General features: G+C 41.8%; 2 protein-coding genes across 2 annotated transcripts in view; both read left to right on the plus strand.

Moving 5' to 3' along the window:
* kif22 (kinesin family member 22) overlaps positions 1 to 7,934 on the plus strand; it is a 46,753-nt gene extending 38,819 nt beyond the window's left edge. The window contains exons 12-13 of the mRNA XM_035745210.2: positions 5,171 to 5,230; positions 7,584 to 7,934. Of these exons, the coding sequence (XP_035601103.1) occupies positions 5,171 to 5,230; positions 7,584 to 7,613 (90 nt within the window). The 3' untranslated portion in view covers positions 7,614 to 7,934. The remainder of the gene's footprint in view (positions 1 to 5,170; positions 5,231 to 7,583) is intronic.
* A 139-nt stretch (positions 7,935 to 8,073) lies between these two features.
* Positions 8,074 to 17,860, plus strand: prrt2 (proline-rich transmembrane protein 2). The gene is made up of 5 exons (XM_035745220.2): positions 8,074 to 8,571; positions 9,504 to 9,786; positions 10,173 to 10,477; positions 12,566 to 12,695; positions 14,806 to 17,860. The coding sequence occupies exons 2-5, from the start codon at positions 9,546 to 9,548 to the stop codon at positions 14,820 to 14,822; spliced, it is 693 nt and encodes a 230-aa protein (XP_035601113.1). The 5' UTR covers positions 8,074 to 8,571; positions 9,504 to 9,545; the 3' UTR covers positions 14,823 to 17,860.
* The last annotated feature ends 2,440 nt before the right edge of the window (positions 17,861 to 20,300 follow it).

The following is a 20,300-nucleotide window of genomic DNA, read 5'->3' on the forward strand; positions in this document are numbered from 1 at the left end:
TACCAGGTACAACCCTAAATCCGTAAACACGGGCACCCTCATATCATCCTGACCAACCTGCCCTCTAAATGCGCCACTGCTGTCTTCAACCAGGATCTCAGCGATCACTGCCTCATTGCCTGTGTCCGTAATGGGTCCATGGTCAAATAGCCACCCCTCATCACTGTCAAAGGCTCCCTAAAACACTTCAGCGAGCAGGCCTTTTTAATCGACCTGGCCCGGGTATCCAGGAAGGATATTGACCTCATTCCGTCAGTAAAGGATGCATGGTTATTCTTCAAAAGTGCCTTCCTCACCATCTTAAATTAGCATGCCCCATTCCAAAAAATGTAACTAAGAACATATATAGCCATTGGTTCACTCCAGACCTAACTGCCCTCGACCAGCACAAAAACATCCTGTGGCGTACTGCATTCGCATCAAATAGCCCCTGTGATATGCAACTTTTCAGGGAAGTTAGGAAACCATATGCAAAGGCTAGCTTTTTGAAACAGTAATGTGTATCCTTTAGCACAAACTCCAAAAAGTTCTGGGACACTAAAGTCCATGGAGAGTAAGAGCACCTCCTCCCAGCTGCCCAATGCACTGAGGCTAGGAAACACGGTCACCACTGATAAATCCACGATAATGGAGAATTTCATTAAGCATTTTTCTATGGCTGGCCATGCTTTCTACCAGTCTACCCCTACCCCGGTCAACAGCTCTGCACCCCCCACAGCAACTTACCCAAGCCTCCCCCATTTCTCCTTCACCCAAATCCAGATAGCTGATGTTCTGAAAGAGCTGCAAAATCTGGACCCCTACAAATCAGCTGGGCTAGAATATCTGGACCCTCTCTTTCTAAAATTATCCGCCGCAATGGTTGCAACTCCTATTACTAGCCTGTTTAACCTCTTTCGTATCATCCGAGATCCCTAAAGATTGTAAAGCTGCCGCAGCCATCCCCTCTTCAAAGGGGAGACACACTAGACCCGACCTCTTGTAGACTTATATCTATCCTACCCTGCCTTTTCAAAAGTCTTCGAAAGCCAAGTAAACAAACAAATCACCGACCATTTCGAATCCAGCCGTACCTTCTCCGCTATGCAATCTGGTTTCCGAGCTGGTCATGGGTGCACCTCAGTCACGCTCAAGATCCTAAACGATATCATAACCACCATCGATAAAAGACAGTACTGTGCAGCCGTATTCATCGACCTGGCCAAGGCTTTCGATTCTGTCAATCACCACATTCTTATCGGCAGACTCAACAGCCTTGGTTTCTCAAATTACTGCATCGCCTGGTTCACCAACTACTTCTCTGACAGAGTTAAGTGTGTCAAATCGGAGGGCCTGTTGTCCAGACCTCTGGCAGTCTTTATGGGGTGCCACAGGGTTCAATTCTCGGGCCGACTCTTTTCTCTGTATACATCAATGATGTCTCTCTTGCTGCTGGTAATTCTCTGAACCACCTCTACGTAGACGACACCATTCTATATACTTCTGGCCCTTTTTTGGACATTTTGCTAACAAACTCCAGACGAGCTTCAATGCCATAACACTCCTTCCGTGGCCACCAACTGCTCTTAAATGCAAGTAAAACTAAATGCATGCTCTTCAACCGATCACTGCTCGCACCCTCCCGCCCGTCTAGCATCACTCTGGGTGGTTCTGACTTACGTGGACAAGTACAAATATCTAGGGATCTGGTTAGACTGTAAACTCTCCTTCCAAGCATTTCCAATCCAAAATTAAATCTAGAATCGGCTTCCTATTTCGTAACAAAGCATCCTTCACTCATGCTGCCAAACATACCCTCGTAAAACTGACTATCCTACCGATCCTTGACTTCGGCGATGTCATTTACAAAATAGCCTCCAACACTCTACTCAACAAATTGGATGCAGTTTATCACACTGCCACCCGTTTTGTCACCAAGCCCCATATACTACCCACCACTGTGACCTGTTTGCTCTCGTTGGCTGGCCCTCGCTTCATATTTGTCTCCAAACCCACTGGCTCCAGGTCATCTAAGGCTTTGCTAGGTAAAGCCCCTCCTTATTTCAGCTCACTGGTCACCATAGCAGCACCCACCCGTAGCATTCGCTCCAGCAGGTATATTTCACTGGTCACCCCCAAAGCCAACTCCTCCTTTGGCCACCTTTCCTTCCAGTTCCCTGCTGGCAATGACTGGAACGAATTTCAAAAATCACAGAAGCTTTAAGCATCAGCTGTCAGAGCAGCTTACTGATTATTGCACCTGTACATAGCCCATCCAACTACCTCACCCATACTGTTATTTATTTTTTTGCACCCATGTCTCTACTTGCACATTCATCTTCTGCACATCTATCACTCCAGTGTTTTAATTGCTAAATTGTAATTATTTCGCCAGTATGGCCTATTTATTTGCCTTGCCTCCGTAATCTTACATTTGCACACACTGTATATATACTTTTCTATTGTGTTCATCCCATGTGTAACTGTTGTTTGTCGCATTGCTTTGCTCAATCTTGGTCAGGTCGCAGTTGTAAATGAGAACTGGCCTACCTATTTAAATAAAGGTGAAAAAATAAATAATAATAAAACACAGCATTATGTAGTAACCAAAAAGCTGTTAAACAAATCAAAATATATTTTTGGATTCTTCAAAGTAGCCACCCTTTACCGTCATGACAGCTTTGCGCACACTTGGCATTCTCTCAACCAGCTTCACCTGGAATGCTTTTCCAACAGGCTTGAAGGAGTTCCCACATATGCTGAGCACTTGTTGGCTGCTTTCCCTTCACTCTCTCATCTCAAATGGGTTTAGGTCGGGTGATTGTGGAGCCAGGTCATCTGATGCATCACTCCATTACTCTCCTTCCTTCTTGGTCAAATAGCCTTTACACAGCCTGGAGGTGTGTTTTGGGTCATTGTCCTGTTGAAAATCAAATGATAGTCCAATGAAGCGCAAACCAGATGGGATGGCGTATTGCTGCAGAATGCTGTGCTAGCCATGCTGGTTAAGGGTGCCTTATGTCACCAGCAAAGCTCCCCCACACCGTCATCTTCCTTCATGCTTCACGGTGGTAACCACACATGCGAAGATCTGTTCACCTACTCTGCGTCAAAGACACAGCGTGAGGAACCAAACATGTCAAATTTGGACTCAGACCAAAAGGACAGATTTCCACCGGTTTAATGTCCATTGCTTGTTTTTCTTGGCCCAAGCAAGTCTCTTCTTATTGGTTTCCTTGCAGCAATTCAACCATGAAGGCCTCATTCACACAGTCTCCTTTGAACAGTTGATGTTGATATGTCTGTTACTTTAACCATGAAGCATTTATTTGGGTTGCAATTTGAGGTTGGTAACTTTGATCTTGTACTGTTGCAGCAGAGGTAATTCTGAGTCTTCCTTTCCTGTGGCGCTCCTCATGAGTCAGTTTCACCATAGCGCTTGATGGTTCTCTCGCACCCACTGTGAAATTTGGTGGAGAGTCGGTGGTGATCTGGGGGTGCTTCAGTAATGCTGGAATCGGGCAGATTTTTATTTTGTGAAGAACGCATGAATCAAGCCACAAACAAGGTTGTCCTGGAAGAAAACTTGCTTCCTTCTGCTTTGACAACTCAAAGGATTGTTTTTTTCCAGCAGGACAATACTCCATGCCACACAGCCAGGTCAATCAAGGTGTGGATGGAGGACAACCAGATCAAGACCCTGTCATGGCCAGCCCAATCTCCAGACCTGAACCCCATTGAAAACCTCTGGAATGTGATCAAGAGGAAGATTGATGGTCACAAGCGATCAAACCAAGCCGAGCTGCTTGAGTTTTTGCGCCAGGTGTGGCATAGTCACCCAACATCAATGTTAAAGACTGGTGGAGAGCATGCCAAAGCTGTGATTGAAAATCAGGGTTATTCCAAAAAATATATTGATTTCTGAACTCTTCCTAAGTTAAAACATAAGTATTGTATTTAAAAATTAATATTAACTCACTTTCTTTGCATTATTCGAGGTTTGACAACACTGGATCTTTTTTGTTATTTTGACCAGTTGTAATGTTTTGCAAATAAATACTCTAAATGACAATATTTGGAATTTCGGAGAAATGTTGTAAATAGTTTATAGAATAAAATAAACCTTTTCGTTTTATCGAAACGCATACCTATAAATTGTACAACCAGAGAAACTGATAATTTTGCAGTGGTCTCTTAATTTTTTCCAGAGCTGTAAATACACAAGCATAGTGCTTTCGGAGAGTATTCAGACCCCTTGACTTTTCCGCATTTTGTTAGGCTACAGCCTTGTTCAAAACTGTATTCAATTGTGTTTTTTCTCTCATCAATCTACGCACAATAACCCATGATGACATAGTAAAAGAAAAATGCTTTGGGGATTTGTGTGCAAATTTATGAAAAATCTGTAACTATCACATTTACATAAGTATTCAGACCCTTTACTCTTTGGCTTTCAGGCCAAAGAGTTCAATCTTGGTTTCATCAGACCAGAGAATCTTGTTTCTCGTGGGCAGAGTCCTTTTGGTGCCTTTTGGCAAACTCATGTGCCTCTTACTGAGGAGTTGCTTCCGTCTGGCCAGTTTACCATAAAGGCCTGATTTGATGGCTTGCTGCAGAGATGGTTGTCCTTCTGTAAGGTTCTCCCATCTCCACAGAGGAACTCTGGAGCTTTGTCAGTGAGCATTGGGTTCTTGGTAACCTCACTGACCAAAGCCCTTCTCCCCCTGATTGCTCAGTTTGGCCAAGTGTCCAGCTCTAGGAAGATTATTGGTGGTTTCAAACTTCTCCCATTTTTAAGAATGGAGGCCACTGTGTTCTTGGACCTTCAATGCTGCAGACATTTTTTGGTACCTATCCCCAGATCTGTGCCTCGACACAATCCTCTCTCGGAGCTCTACGGACAATTCATTTGACCTTGTGTCTTGGTTTTTGCTCAGACATGCACTGTCAGCTGTGTAAATAACATTTCTGTAATTCATTTTTATTAACTTGGCTAACATCTTAAAATCTGTTTTTGCTTCATAATGGGGTATTGTGTGTAGATTGAGGAAAATATTATAATAAGGCAGTAACGTAACAAAATTTTGAGAAAGTCAAGGGGTCTACATGGTTTCCAAATGCTCTGTAAATACAATTTTAAGTTGAGTTTCATTCATTCTGATTCTAATGCCAATATCACTCTTTATTCCAGCTGGAGGATCTAACCAATATCGAGGGAATCACAGCCAAAAGACTCTCCTCCTTCATTAAGGTGTGACTGACAAGCAGATTCCATATAATTTATCTGGGGAAGTCTCAAAACTCTTTCATTGTGGTATTGTAATCTGAAAAAACACCAGCACAATCATTCTGTTGTCTTTTGGTGTTTTGGTTTGAAAATGTAACATTGCTCAATTGTAAAGATGTTGGCAAGAAAATATAACGCTTAAAAAACACGTGCCCCAACACTTGAACAGGAAGTCTTACTGATAGTGTCAGGGTATGAACATGGTTTATGCTCCAGTTACTCTTCAGTAAATAAGAGAAATGGTGAGAACTGTATTGTGAACCCCAGTCTGAGGTCCTGAGCGCTGTGGAGCAGATTTTCATCAATGATCTCTTTGCCGAGCTTCACTGCTATCTCGGCAAACAATTCTAGGGGCGGAGACCGTTTTGTAATGTTACCCTAAATGTTTGAGTATTCAGTTTTCCGTTAGTTAAGGGAACATTCTATCTATATTAGCAAAAACCTTCTGAGAACCTATTCAGCATGTTTTGGTGAGGTTTAGGAGAGTATTCCAATATCATACCAAACATAAAGAGAAAATATGGTTGCCATTTTCTCCTAAAAGGAAAGAGACATTTTCTAGACACATTTTATTGCAACGTTACAATAACATTCCTGTGTCCTAGGATGTTTAAAACATAGGGCAGTCTGTCATTGCACCATGGAGGGTTTTGTCTCGTTTGCGGATTCTTCCGGGGACGTCCCTAAAGAAGTTTTTAGGATGTCGCCTGATGGTTCCAATAGAACAACTTGTTTCATTACATATTACCCCTTTTTACTGTTGCCGAGACCATCAAGGCCCTGATTGGTAAACCAGCTCTGTCTGTTGGCAAGGTTAGGGACACCCCCACACACACACAGTGCTTTCAACACAATGATGCCTATAAACCCTGGGTTGCTGATGCTATGTATTGGCCTTTGCGAGGCATTGAAGCCAACAGTCTGACAGATTGGCTCTCCCCAGTAGGAGCAGTTCTCTATATGAATTCATGAAATTCTACAGTATTTTAAATGACTGTGATTTTTGTTGTTGTAGTAGTGGGGAATGTAACATTAGTCATTTCTAAAAATCAGTATTTTTCTGTTAAGCCATCGTGTCTGTGTCAGTAACTGATTTCACCTGTATTGGTAAACTTTGCAATTCAAACTAAATCTCATCTCTGAAAGTACACTCAATAAAAACTATTTTATTTATCATAGTGATTAAGGTGTAACATTAAAACTGAGGAATATACACCACTAACATTAAACAACTAGACACAGACATAGTGGCATAGCAGGAAGATCGGAATGCTGTGAACCAAGAGGTTGTGAGTTCAAATCCCAGATGAGGACATGTTGCATAATAATTACTGTTTAAATGAACGTGCATAATGGAATCATGTATGTCAAGTGTGTAATTGAAAACATTATGTTAAAAGCACTGTTTGGGTGTCCCTAACCTTGCCAACAGACAGAGCTATAAAATGGATCTGTGGTTCACCAATCAGGGCCCTAATGGGCTTGGCAGCAGTAACAAGGTGTGGTGTGTAAAGAAACTAGTCATTTTTGGAGGGGGATACCATTTCTTTGGGACCATTCGGTGATGGCCTATAAAGGTCTTTAGGTAGGTCCCCGGAACAAACTGGGAACTAAAAATTATTTTCCAATGAAACGTGTCCAGAGCACTAATATCGTATATTCTGAGAACATGTTCTGTTTGTTTGGTGTGATGTTGATGAAATATTCTCCTAACCCTCAAACTGTACAATGGAATATTCTTGAAACATGTCTAGACCATTAATACTGAATATTCTGAGAACATGGTAACCACGTTCTGGGTAGGTTCTGTTTTGATATTTAGGGATTGGTCTTTGCACAGCACTGGAACGTTCCTATGAAAGTATTTAGGTAATGACCTATTGAGACTTAAGGGAACGTTCTCTAAAGTTGTGGGAACGTTTGTTAGCCGGGATATCCTTTTGATGGATTTTTAAGCCACGAATTGTATTGATAACCGGATGCATTGAAAACCCAATGTTCTCTGGAGTATTCGCGGAACACCTTAAAACACTGTTGTAGCAGACGTGAATGGCCCGGGTGTAAGATAATTCCATGGTTGTATTCACTTGGAATAAAAACGAAACAAAGTGGCAAAACGGGAGGGACTAGCTGAATGCTTGTTTACGTTTTCTACAGCTAAGCGTTTTGCTACAGTGTACAATTACAGTAATGAATTCAACCCAGGCGCTAACTATCGTTTGGCCATTAGGCTTCGGGTGTCCTCTTGGTCCATTTTAAAGAATAAAGCTTTAAACGACTTTTATGGTGCGTGACTGTTTTCTCTTTTCATTCACAGGCCAACATTCTCAGCATGATGGGGACGTGATTCTGCGATCTGGTCTTTGTCTACTCTTCCTGTCCTTCCAATATTTTGCCTTTTTTATTTTAATGTGTCTATGTTTTTGAAGAATGTTCTCTTATTATTCACCGCTCTCTGACTCTGCATTTAGAACTGTATGAAGTTATATGTCTGTGTATATACACCTCTTATAAGAGGTGGTCTGCAAGCGTGTACTAGTATGACTTTTTATTATATTTCACGAAAATGCGATATCTGTCCTTGTTTTATTTTGAGATGTTTTTGTAGTATCTGCGCTATTCCATGCGATGGCGCAATATTGCCGTTCAATAAATGTCTCTACTTTTATCGATATTCCAGTCCTTACTTACACACCATATTAATGGTATGTGTTGTTGTTCAAGGATGTGGCTTGTTTGTACAAATGTATAGCCAACAACACTGTTCAAAATAATATTACCATTGGTGAAATATGACAATAGCAGAACACGTGGAAGGGTATCTCTATTTTGATAACCCTAATTATTACACATACCTTAATGTGGGAATGCGTTTAATAAGTAAACTGTTGGCAATCATTTTATCGCGTAAATGTAGCATTGGGAAATTAGGCACTCGACAAAGGATGCGTTTCTGTTGGGTGCTGCGCTATCAATCCATCCCTCCCACTGCACGTAGGCTGGGTTTATTCATTTCACGCTTTCCCCCTCTTATCTGATCCACATTCTCTGCATCCTCCCCACCCCCGAAGCGCAGCATTTCGAAACGGCTCTACATCACGTAATTCAGTACTGTACACGTCTTCCAGAAAATTACAAAATAGATGCGCGTATTTGGGAAACATACTTCGGAGTTGCGCATGCAAACATACTGAAGGCTGTAACGAATAATACATCGCGGAATGCAATTGGGTTCGCTTCTGAAAATACTATCATGCAAAATCACGGGTCATTTCGTGTATTTTGAAGAATCCGTTGGATAAAAGGTGAGTTTGTCATTTTTTTACCGTCGTCAATTTGCTTATGCCATTAACCTCAAAATTGTTTGTGTAGAATACCAATAGGCCGTGATAACGGCATTGAATTGAGAATCTGGGTACTTATGTCGTATCCCGTTTCTTTATGTTTTCAATGCAAGCCTACGTTGCTGCATGTGCATCATTTTTTTTTTTACCACAGTCATTGCCCTTTTGGTAAACGTTTGCTTTTTATAATTAGCCTATTCCTTCAAATAGGTTATTTGTATCCAATGCTCTAGCCCATAATTGTAGCTGTATAATCCCCCTCCCCTTTCACTCTCCTTCCATACGTCTTCACTCTTCCATGTGGCTTTGTCCATGTTACCTTTTTTTTGTCCCATTGTTCTGTGCTAAATAGCCTGTAATCATATACCCCATTGTGCTCAGAAAGTGGTTATGAACACGTCAAGAAATACTAGCAGTTCTGTGTACACCTGCACATAGACCTTTTGCCAATAATATGATTACCATTATTTTATAAAAACGTGGCCAAGCTGCCTTTTTTTATATATATATATATATATCTTTGTATTGAATAATTAATTGATGACAACATTTTATTCTACATTTTTACATTTGTTTATTTTTTTGTATTAATTCTCCCCTGAGCGGCAAAGGTCCAGATCAGTGTTTAAAATAGCTGTTTGGCCTCTTGGACTTTCCTGTTATATTTACTATTACATAAGCAGAGCATTGGAGAAAAGAAACTGTTCAGAATTTCTCTTCAGACCCTTAGTCCCCCGGAATACTAAAGGAGGTTAAGATTATAACGTGCGCTCATATGCCAGTGAGTACATATTCAATAAGTAAAATAGCAAATTGCTCTGAACAGAGTGTAAATAATAGGTGGTAAGCAGGTTTTGTTTTGTCATTGTTCAACCCCTTTGTCTATCCCCCAGGTGTATCGAAGGTAAGCAGAAGCACACTCCTTTGTTATCAACATGGCTCTGAACACAAACATGAACCCAGCCCCCACCATTTGGCCAGGCGAGGAACAGCCGTCCCTATTGGACCAAGATGCATCATTGTTAAGCCCAGCTCCCATCATCGCTGTGACTGTCACGTCCCCACCAGAGATGGAGGAACAAGAGATCCATAGCACCACCACCAGCTTTGGGCCCTGCCTGAGCCAAGCCACGGCAGGGGAACTGGTCATTGTGATCAATGAGAAAATGGAGAACAGTAAGACATGCTAAAACATTTTTATGCAGTGGCGCAGTCCCGCTCCTTACGTATTTTATTGGTGCATAGGATAGTGGAGGGAAGATGGGAAAGTAAGCAGAGTTGCAAGTCCGAAGGGCACTGGGTCGGATTTGACCCCATGCCGACTGGTATTTTGTGCCAGGGTTTGCGGCACTAACCACTTGACTACACAGACCAAGCTTTCTAAGCTCGGACTCATTTAAGTTAAGTGTATGCCCGCGAATCCAGGACAGTTGTACAGCACACGCTTGCTTGGACGGTTAGTTCGGGGCATGTCAAATCCATTTAATATACGATTCTGGTCTACTAGTGCTCAGGGGACACTAGTTCAATCATTTACTGATGCTTTTCACCCCCCTCTCTAGGTAACGGTATTCACCCAGCCCCTGCTGACACCACCTCCTCAGTCATCTCCTCACCTCCCAGAAGGCAGCAGTCCATTTCTTACTCCCACCACCCCCACAACAGCAAGACCCGGAAGGGGAGTCGTGCCGGCTCCATCGGCTACACCGCCTTCTCCCCACGGCCCTCCATCTCACGCCACTCCAGCATCGCCACCAACCCACCCATTGACAGAGCCAAGCCTAAAGACTACCTAATACTGGCTGTGCTGGCTTGCTTCTGCCCTGTCTGGCCAATCAACATTGTGGGATTTGTCTACTCTGTTATGGTAAGCCTCTTTCTTTTGACAGGTTAGAAATGTCGATGGGCAGAAGGATATAGCACAGTAAGGGAGTGGCAAGACTGGGGATTGGACTGCAGGACTACTGCTAGACAACTGTGTTCCTCTTTCTGTCACATTTTGGTGTGAAATGATCTGCAATGTTTGCTAAATACTATTTTTAGTACCGCTTTGAAGACCTTTGCCTTTATGCTTGTGGTTTCATATTCATCAGAAAGTTCTGTATCTTTGTATCAGAAACTACTTCTATTCATCTTAGACTGCTGTGGTGTTATTGACGGTTAGCACCAGCTTTGCAGCCTGGTCCCAGATCTGCTTGTGGTGTATAGCCAACCTCTATGGTCATTGTCATGCCAGTTCATAACCATAGGAGTTGGCAAGAGCGCACAAACAGACTGAGACCAAGCTACCAGCTTTGTGTCTGGCTTCAGAATACCTTGTGCTGTTAGTCTGTTTTTATCTCTATTAAACCATTTCTGGGTAACAATTTAAGTACCTTTCTGGTCAAAAGAAACAAAAATAGCTTCTTAGCAAAAGGTGAGTTGTTTACTAGAACTATCTGGGAGTGGGCAGGTGAAAGCTGAAAAATAGCTGTGGTCACCTTGGAAAGCCAAAATTCCATCCCACCAAAACAGGATGAAATTTCAGGTGGTCTTTTCAAACGGCTCTTAAACTAAAAGGGCATTGTCGTAATTGTCACAATTTTACAGTATTATTCCAACCGCAAAGTGTGTAAATATACACTATACAGTGCCTTCGGAAAGTATTCAGACCCCTTCCCCACATTTTGTCACATCACAGCCTTGTTCTAAAATGGATAACAAATCCTCATCATGCGAAAACAGGTTTTTATCATTTTTTTGCGAATGTTTTAAAAATAAAACAACATACCTTATTGACATAAGTATTCAGACCCTTTGCTATGAGACTTGAAGTTGACCTTGGGTGCATCCTGTTTCCATTGATAATCATCCTTGATGTTTCTGCAACATGATTGCAGTCTATCTGTGGTAAATGCAATTGATTAGACATATTTTGGAAAGGCACACACCTGTCTACATAAGGTCCCACAGTTGACTGTGCACGTCATCGCAAAACCAAGCCGTGAGGTTGAAGTAACTGTCTGTATTGCTCCGAGACAGGATTGTGTTAAGGCACAGATCTGGGGAAAGGTACCAAAAAATGTCTGCTGCACTGAAGATCCCCAAGAACACAGTGGCCTCCATTCTTAAATGGAAGATGTTTTGAGCCACCGAGACTCTTCCTAGAGCTGGCCACAAGGACAAACTGAGCAATCGGTGGAGAAGGGCCATGTTAAGGGAGGTGCCCAAGAACCTGATGCTCACTCTGAGCTCCAGAGTTCCTCTGTGGAGATGTGAGAACCTTCCAGAAGGACAACCATCTCTGCAGCACTCCACCAATTGTGCCTTTATGGTAGAGTGGCCAGACGGAAGCCACTCCTCAGTAAAAAACAGGCACATGACAGCCCACTTGGAGCCAAAATGCACCTAAAGGACTCTATGAGAAACAAGATTCTCTGGTCCAATGACACCAAGATTGAACTCTCAGCGTCACATCTGGAGGAAACCTGGCACCCTACGGCGAAGCATGGTGGTGGCAGCATCATCCTGCGGTGTGGATGTTTTTCAGAGGCATGGACTTGGAAACTAGTCAGGTTTGAGGGAAAGATGAACGGAGCAAAGTACAGAGAGATCCTTGATGAAAACCTCCTCCAGAGCTCTGTCCCAGTCTGCCGTCCTAAGGTTCACCTTCCAACAGGACAATGACCGTAAGCCCACAGCCAAGCCAACGAAGGAATGGCTTCTGGACAAGTCTCTGAATGTCCTTGAGTGGCCCAGCCAGAGCCCGGGCAACGTCATAGGATGCCACCTTGCCAACACGTCAGTTCAACTCCATATTAATGCCCATGATTATGGAAGGAGATGTCCGACGAGCAGGTGTCTACATACTTTTGGGCATGTAGTGTTTATAAAACACGGTAGAATCATATTTTTGACTGCACTGGTCCTTTAAGCAGTCAATACCTAACAAACTACTTCCTTCTTCCTTTCCTAGTCCAAGAACAGTCTGGAGCAGGGCAACCTTGATGGAGCGCGACGATTGGGTCGTCTCGCCAGGATGCTCTCTACAGTTTCACTGATAGGAGGGACAGTCATCATCATTGCCTGCATTGTAAACCTGGCGAGTGAGTATCACAGTTGGCCAACCTCTCTTTGCTTGTATTTATAAAGAGTTAGAGTAGGAGTGCTGATCGAGAATCAGTTTTTTGTCTTTGATCTTTAAAACAAAACTGATCCTAGATCAACACTCCTACTCAAGACTATGAATACGGGCCCTACTCTCTTAATTTCTGAATCCTACCAGAAGTCCCAAAGCTTTTCCAACAAATCCCATGGCCGGCACTCTTCGAGGACTTGAAATGCAGTCCTCCTTCCTTCCCTGATGTCTGATTTGGATTAGTGAAAGTGTACCAAAAAGGGTTCTGTTAATTACGCTTGTGTGATGAATAACCATGCCTGAGACTTGTTAGCTCCCAGAGCTAATGCATGGACTTAAGCTCAGGGGCCTATGGGACTTCTGAGGGTTTGATATCCTTCCCAAAAACATTAGGGTGATCACATTTCACTTATCTAATCATCCAATCACTTAAAGATCATTGGTCATTTACAGCACAGGTCTCAAACTCATTCCATGAAGGGCCAAGTGTTTGTGGATTTTCACCCCTCCGTTGTACTAATTAGTTAGAAACTCCCCTCATGTGGTTGTCTAGGTCTTCATTGGAGACAAATGAAAAAGTAATACCAAAAATGAGCAGACACTGCCCTCCATGGAATGAGTTTGACAGCCCTGAACTACAGGGAGCAAGGAAGGCTGTGTTTTAGAGGAATCAAACGGGGCCCAGTTTCCCTATAGCAATGGAACTTAGGCTTACGAGTGTTAACGACACATCGTTTCCGACAACTTCCGAAGATGTAACACGCTTCCCAAAACTCCACGCTAAGTGTGTCGTTTGTCGTTGTTTTTACTTACCTATAATAATAAAAAAAAGTCAGCGCTGCTCTCCCTCCCATCAGCTTTTTCCATTCGAATTTTACCTTAACATTTATAATTATTTCACCATATTTATGATGGATCAGCTCATAGAGAGATGTTATCACCTATAAGGTTGCAAATATTGAGGTGGCTTATTCTAATGCTTAGCCGACCCTATAATTCACAAAATCACAGATTTGGCACATCATTGCGTACATGTTACAGGTCATGAAATATGTTGAGACAAAAATGACAGTGTAGCCTACATTTAGCTAAATAGAACTCAGGTGACTGAACATGAAATTGATTTCAACAAAAACAATTTTTTATAGGCCAATGTAGCTTATACTGTATTTATTTTTTAATGCAGTCATCTCGGTTTTCATTTGAAACATATCTTTATCCTTTGCTCGTAACAATTACAAAGACATTGGCAACTTTGTATTTGTAGTCAACTTCGTTCCGAAGTTATCCGTGGTCACTGAGAGACCAGATAAAAAGCTTGATTCTATGTTTATTGGAGAACTTCTGTGTATAAAGTGATGCAAAAGAGCATCTAACGACTCACTTAGCAGTCTGAGGCAGTCGGGTAAATAACAAGTGTTTTCAAGTGATGCGCTTAAGAGTGTTGGTCCAGTAACCGAAAGGTCGCTGCTTGGAATCCCAAGCCGACTCGGTGAAAAATCTATGTGCCTTTGAGCAAGGCCCTTGATCCTAATTGTTCCTGTAAATCGCTGTGGATAAGAGCGTCTGCTAATTAACTAAAATGTAAGTGCAACTTTGATAATGATGGTTTTGGGAAACAGCTAAGAGATTTTGCTCCTGCAAAGGTTTTAACAATATACTTAGCCTTAAGATGCGTTTGGGAAACTGGGCCCAGGACTTTTGTGTGTGTCCACTGGCTCACTCCAAAAATACTCACACAGCCATAAGCTGGGTCAATCACTCAAAATAAATTACCCATGTGGGATTGTTTAGTTCACTTAAGTTCAATCAAATGCTTAACAACAGCACTTTGGCTGTTTTCGAATGTGAAAAAATGTCCATCCCATCGGGTCTTAAGCCAAAGAGATGTCCTAATTAACTCACTGAGCAGCGACTGGAGCTAAAACTATCATATTGTACACACAACTGGACCGGCCCTTTTTGATACGTTATGTAACTGTTCTCTGTAGCTCTGTTTGCTTCTACTTCCATATTGAGCTGGCAGAATGAAAAATTGCTTTACTAACTGTGTTCTTTTTTTTTCTTCTTTTTTTTAGTAAATGTGAAATCCTGAGTATCGTCTTGCCGTGAAACCGGATCTAACAGTTGGATATCCGGAAACAGGACCCATCTAGCTGACTGTTCCTTTTTACCGTCTCTTACAGTGTAGTCATTAACTGGACATGCTATGAATATTATACACCTGATATTACATACCTTTATATAATTGATATTACGTAATCCTTTGTTAATGAAAAACCGATATGCAAGATGCTTCCGCTCCGAACTGCTCTGGGCTTCTCCAATGATGGATCTTGCAGTGGAGAAACAGACGATCAGAATAATCCCTTACTTTGTATTCTGCCCAACACTGAACACTGTCCTTGACAAGGCGCCATTACCTCAACCGCTGGCCATGATCAGAGAGACTGACCAAAAACGAGATGTGGTGAGAAAGGTTGACAACAACAGAAGACATTGTTTAAAGGAGGTATGATCCATGTGAGAGAAACTGGGAGGATTGTTTCAGAGCTTGATTACCTACAATCATTGGAGGACAACAAAATGTCTGCTTAGTCCATCCTTCCTTGCCCTGACGAAAGGACACATCAGAAATTCAGCTTGGCGTAAAATCCCATCGGTACATGAAGGTGCTTGAGGGATTTGCCATGCAATAGAAACTCAAAGAAGAAATTAATTTCAGAGGAAGAATTCCCCTTTCATTTCTGAATAGGCTTAGATTCTAGGTTCAGTCAGTGCATATCCGTCCTGTCTTTCAGGCTACTGTTAGCCATTTTGTCATTTAAGTGCGAGGGCAGGCGGGAACGACGCTCACCAACACACAACTGCTGAGAAGATGCAAGGGATCAACATTTCTTGGGCACGAAGCAAAGTCAAAGTAAAGGACACAATTTTGCCAAAAAAATAAAGTTGTCATTGTGCTTTAAAGCTTTTGGTGACCGCAATATATATCTCCATGTGTTTGGCTTAGGACCTGGAAATAATGTGAAATGGATTCAAAATGGGTGGCAGGAGGAACACAAAATGATATGTAATTCAGTGACTTTATATCAATTTTCCACACTGAGGATGGGCCTTTAGACTGTTAATGAATGAGAACATTGCTGACCAGAAAAGTGGAAAAACCTCAAAACAAATCATAGCAGGTTATTTACAGCGTCCATGAATTGTTAAAAGTTCTGCCACCGTGAATGGGTGAAACTTTACTTCTTGTACCTTTTTGATAATGTTTTAGATTTTAAACCACAAGTTTCATCATCTGATGCTTTTGAAGTACAGAGCTATCCATGATAGATGGCCGTGGTGTGTGTGTCCGTTCATATGCATATACCAAATTACATAGTCACTGCACTGTTGTGGCTGGTCACAATAAATTGAATTGCCAGTCTTCACTTTGGTGATACTGGAAATACGATAAGAGCCCTGGGTATCGAGTGTATGGTGACCCAGAGAATATAATCTGTAATCTTTCCGATTTAATCAAGTGGGTATCTGATCCCCATGATGAGTATCTAGTGGTGGACTTTTAAAGGGAAGGTTCAGTTCACTTGACATTTTCATTGGTTTATTCACTTAATTGTGTTGTCGATTGATCCAGGCATTTATGTGTAGGGTTCAGATTTGTTTAAATCGCCACAGCTAACTAGAAAACAATTCCCATTGATGGGAAAAGATGGTGTGGCCAAGTCTACATGAGATTATTACGGATAAGCAAGAATATTTTATTTTTCTAACGGCAGTCAAGCATCGATCATCATGCCGTCTGAATAAGACCCTCTATTTATTGGGAAGGAGTGTCATCACCGAGTCTCATCACCGTGAACGTTCACCACCCTGTTAAATTCATCATAATTTATTTAATCTATAGCCTAATAAACTGCATGGTTTCCCCGAGTTGTAGTGGGAGGACCACACATAACCATGATGGTTATTATATCAATATTTGCGCCTAGTGTTAACACCGCATATTTAATTTTACCAACACAAAAATATCCCACCACGTCGAACGAAAAAATTCTGTCTGTGTTTATCAAATTGGACCGACACGTCATGTTTCCGTCACAGCTGAAGTGATTTTTATATCGATACACAGTATGACTTTACTCACATAACTGTGGATGGTAACGTGTTTGAAGTTCCTTGAAGTGATTTTTCCACAAAATTCGAACATGCAAATTATGCCCCTGTTACTCCTATAGTGTTTTCCTTAGCGGTGGCTAAAATAAAATGTTTTACCCCGCATTTAAAATGTTGACTCAATTTTCAATCATCAAAGCCTCAATTAAGTGAATAAATTGATGGATAAAAAAAAAATGTTTTTTACAATGTATCTACCCTAGAATCCAAGCAAAATGTCTGGTTAGCATCTACCTTTCATTCCCACAACTTCTGTTGCCCAACACTTTAAATGGGTAATTATTTAAAATTGGAACTTTAAGTTAAAGGTAGATGAAATGACATTGCCATGAACAGCATCGCAAATATTGATGAGCGAGATGCAAGGCGGTCACACGGTCACACACAGTATATGCACATGTGCACGGAAGAGAATTTGAGCCTCACACTTCAACGCTCTTAATTGTTGCAGAAATTGACCCACTACGCTGTTTACTTAATGCATCTGTCATGCCTCTGAGACCACCTTTAATTTAGATACTACTATGCCTTGACCTCAAAGTCCATCAACAGCAATTCCTACCCTAATGCAAATTTTCTGTATGATTTAATATATTAGGCATTTTTCCCCTCTGTTAGTGTTTAGATGTTAAAATTAATTGTAATCAAGAGTTGATATTATTCTGCAGATAAGGTAACGTATATATTGTGGCGTCTTCATAGTTATGAGTTAACATTATAGCTCTTATAATGTGGACAGGAGAGGTAGTCTGCTAGTCTTTGTTAGTCTTTATTAGTCTTTGTATTACCATTGGCTACTATAATCTATGTGGATATTGGCATGTTGTTGATTTTCATTGATGTATGACAATTTTATAGAAGTACAACCAAAATCACATGGATAAGAAAACCTGGCACTAGAGATACTTGTATCCTTCCAAGGCACATTCTTAATAAAGACACGTTGCATGAAAATTGGTCTGTTAGTCGATCACAGCATGACTTGAAATGAAAGAGGGAAAACTGTTGTGGGGGAGTGCATGCATGTCACACAGTTAGAGTATGTCAGCTTTGGGGATGACGAGTGCTTAGTGTTGTCAGGCATTTGAGTGAAGAGGGGGAGAAGGAAGAGCAAGACATTTGAGGGTGAGGGGCCTACAGGCAAAAACCACTGATGGTTCTAATGAGCAGGTAGAGTATCTTTGACGATTAGCACCAAGAAACAAAAACCTGTCTTGGTAAAAGTTAGTGAGATCGATCATTTTTATCTTGTTTTGATGTTGATGTGTGGATATTGAGGTTGAATCTGTGTAATATATTATGGACGTCATATGTATTCCAGCAACATTTCTGAGTATTGCTCACCTTGGGAATGCTGACGCGTATGGGTTGAAGCTTTGAATGCAATTTCATCTAAATGCTCTTCTTTGTCCTTATTGACTACAATCAATGAGTGGATTCAGACCTATATATCCAGATTCGGTCAGTCTTAACAACTGCATGCTCTGTACCTCAGCGGGAGAAAGACTGGTCTTAAAGTCCATTTAGAGTGTAGGAGCCAGGGAAGGGACAGTGCAGTGCACAGCTGCCATTTGCTTGCAGGAGCATTAGTGCAATGACAACTTTAATCCTCAACTCATCACTGAAGATGAAAACACTGAACAAAATGGAAGTAATTCAGACCTATGGACTTTTTACACATTTTGTTAGTCGTATTCTAAAATTGGTGAGGAAATGTTTTTATTTAACACACGGTACCCCATAATAAAAAAGTGAAAACAGGTTTTAGAAATGTTTGTAAATGTATTAAAAATGAACAACTTATTTACTTAAGTATTCAAACCCTTTGCTATGTGATGTGAAATTGAGCTCAGATGCATCCTGTTTCCATTGATCATCCTTGACAGTCCACCTGTGGTAAATTCAATTGAATGGACATGATTTAGAAAGGTACACACCTGTCTATATAAGGTCCCACAGCTGTCGGAGCAAAAACCAAGCCATGAGGTCGAAGGAATTGTCTGTAGAGCTCCGAGACAGGATTGTGGGAAGGCACACAGCCCCAGACCATGACGGACCCTCCACCTCCAAATATATCCTGCTCTAAAGTACAGACCTCAGTGTAACGCTCTTTCCTTCGACGATAAACGCGAATCCGACCATCACCCCGGGTGAGACAAAACTGCGACTCATCAGTGAAGAGCACTTTTTGCCAGTCCCGTCTGGTCCAGCGGCGGTGGGTTTATGCCCATAGGTGACGTTGCTACCGGTGGTGTCTGGTGAGGACCTGCCTTACAGCAGGCCTACAAGCCCTCAGTCCAGCCTTTTGCGGACAGTCTGAGCACTGATGGAGGGATTGTGCGTTCCTGGTGTACCTCGAATAGTTGTTGTTGTTGCCATCCTGTGTTGTTCGGATGTACCCATCCTGTGCAGGTGCTGTTACACGTGGTCTGCCACTGTGAGGACGATCAGCTGTCCGTCCTGTCTACCTGTAGCTCTGTCATTTATTGCCCTGGCCACATCTGCAGTCCTCATGCCTTCTTGCTCCATGCCTAAGGCACGTTCACGCAGATGAGCAGGGACCCTGGGCATCTTTCTTTGGTGTTTTTCAGAGTCAGTAGAAAGGCCTCTTTAGTGTCCTACGTTTTCATAGCTGTGACCTTAATTGTCTACTGTCTGTAAGATGTTAGTGTCATAACGACCATTCCACAGGTGCATGTTCATTAGTTGTTTATGGTTCATTGAACAAGCATGGGAAACAGTGTTTAAACCCTTTACAATGAAGTTGTTTGGATTTTTACGAATTATCTTTGAAAGACAGGGTCCTGAAAAAGGGACGTTCCTTTTTTTTTTTGCTGAAGCTGCCAGTTAATGAAGTTGCCATTTGAGGACTTGTGAGGCGTCTGTTTCTCAAACTAGAGACACTAATGTACTTGTGCTCTTGCTCAGTTGTGCACCGGGGCCTCCCACTCCGCTTTCTATTCTGGTTAGGGCCAGTTTGTGCTGTTCTGTGACAGGAGTTGTGCACAGCGTTGCACAAGGTCTTCAGTTTCTTGGCAATTTCTCGCATGGAATAGCCTTCATTCCTAAGAACAAGAATAGACTGACGAGTTTCAGAAGAAAGGTCTTTCTTTCTGGCAATGTAAGCCTGTAATCAAACCCAAAAATGCTGATGCCACAGATACTCAACTAAAGAAGGCCAGTTTTATTGCTTCTTTAATCAGAACAACAGTTTTCAGCTGTGCTAACATAATTGCAAAAGGGTTTTCTATTGATCAATTATCAATTTCAATTAGCCTTTTTAAAATGATTAACTTAGATTAGCTAACACAACTTGCCATTGGAACACAGGAGTGTTGGTTGCTGATAATAGGCCTCTGTGCGCCTGTGAAGATATTCCTTTAAAATCTGATGT

This window comes from Oncorhynchus keta, chromosome 3 (genome assembly GCF_023373465.1).
Source record: "Oncorhynchus keta strain PuntledgeMale-10-30-2019 chromosome 3, Oket_V2, whole genome shotgun sequence".
NCBI classification, from domain to species: domain Eukaryota; kingdom Metazoa; phylum Chordata; class Actinopteri; order Salmoniformes; family Salmonidae; genus Oncorhynchus; species Oncorhynchus keta.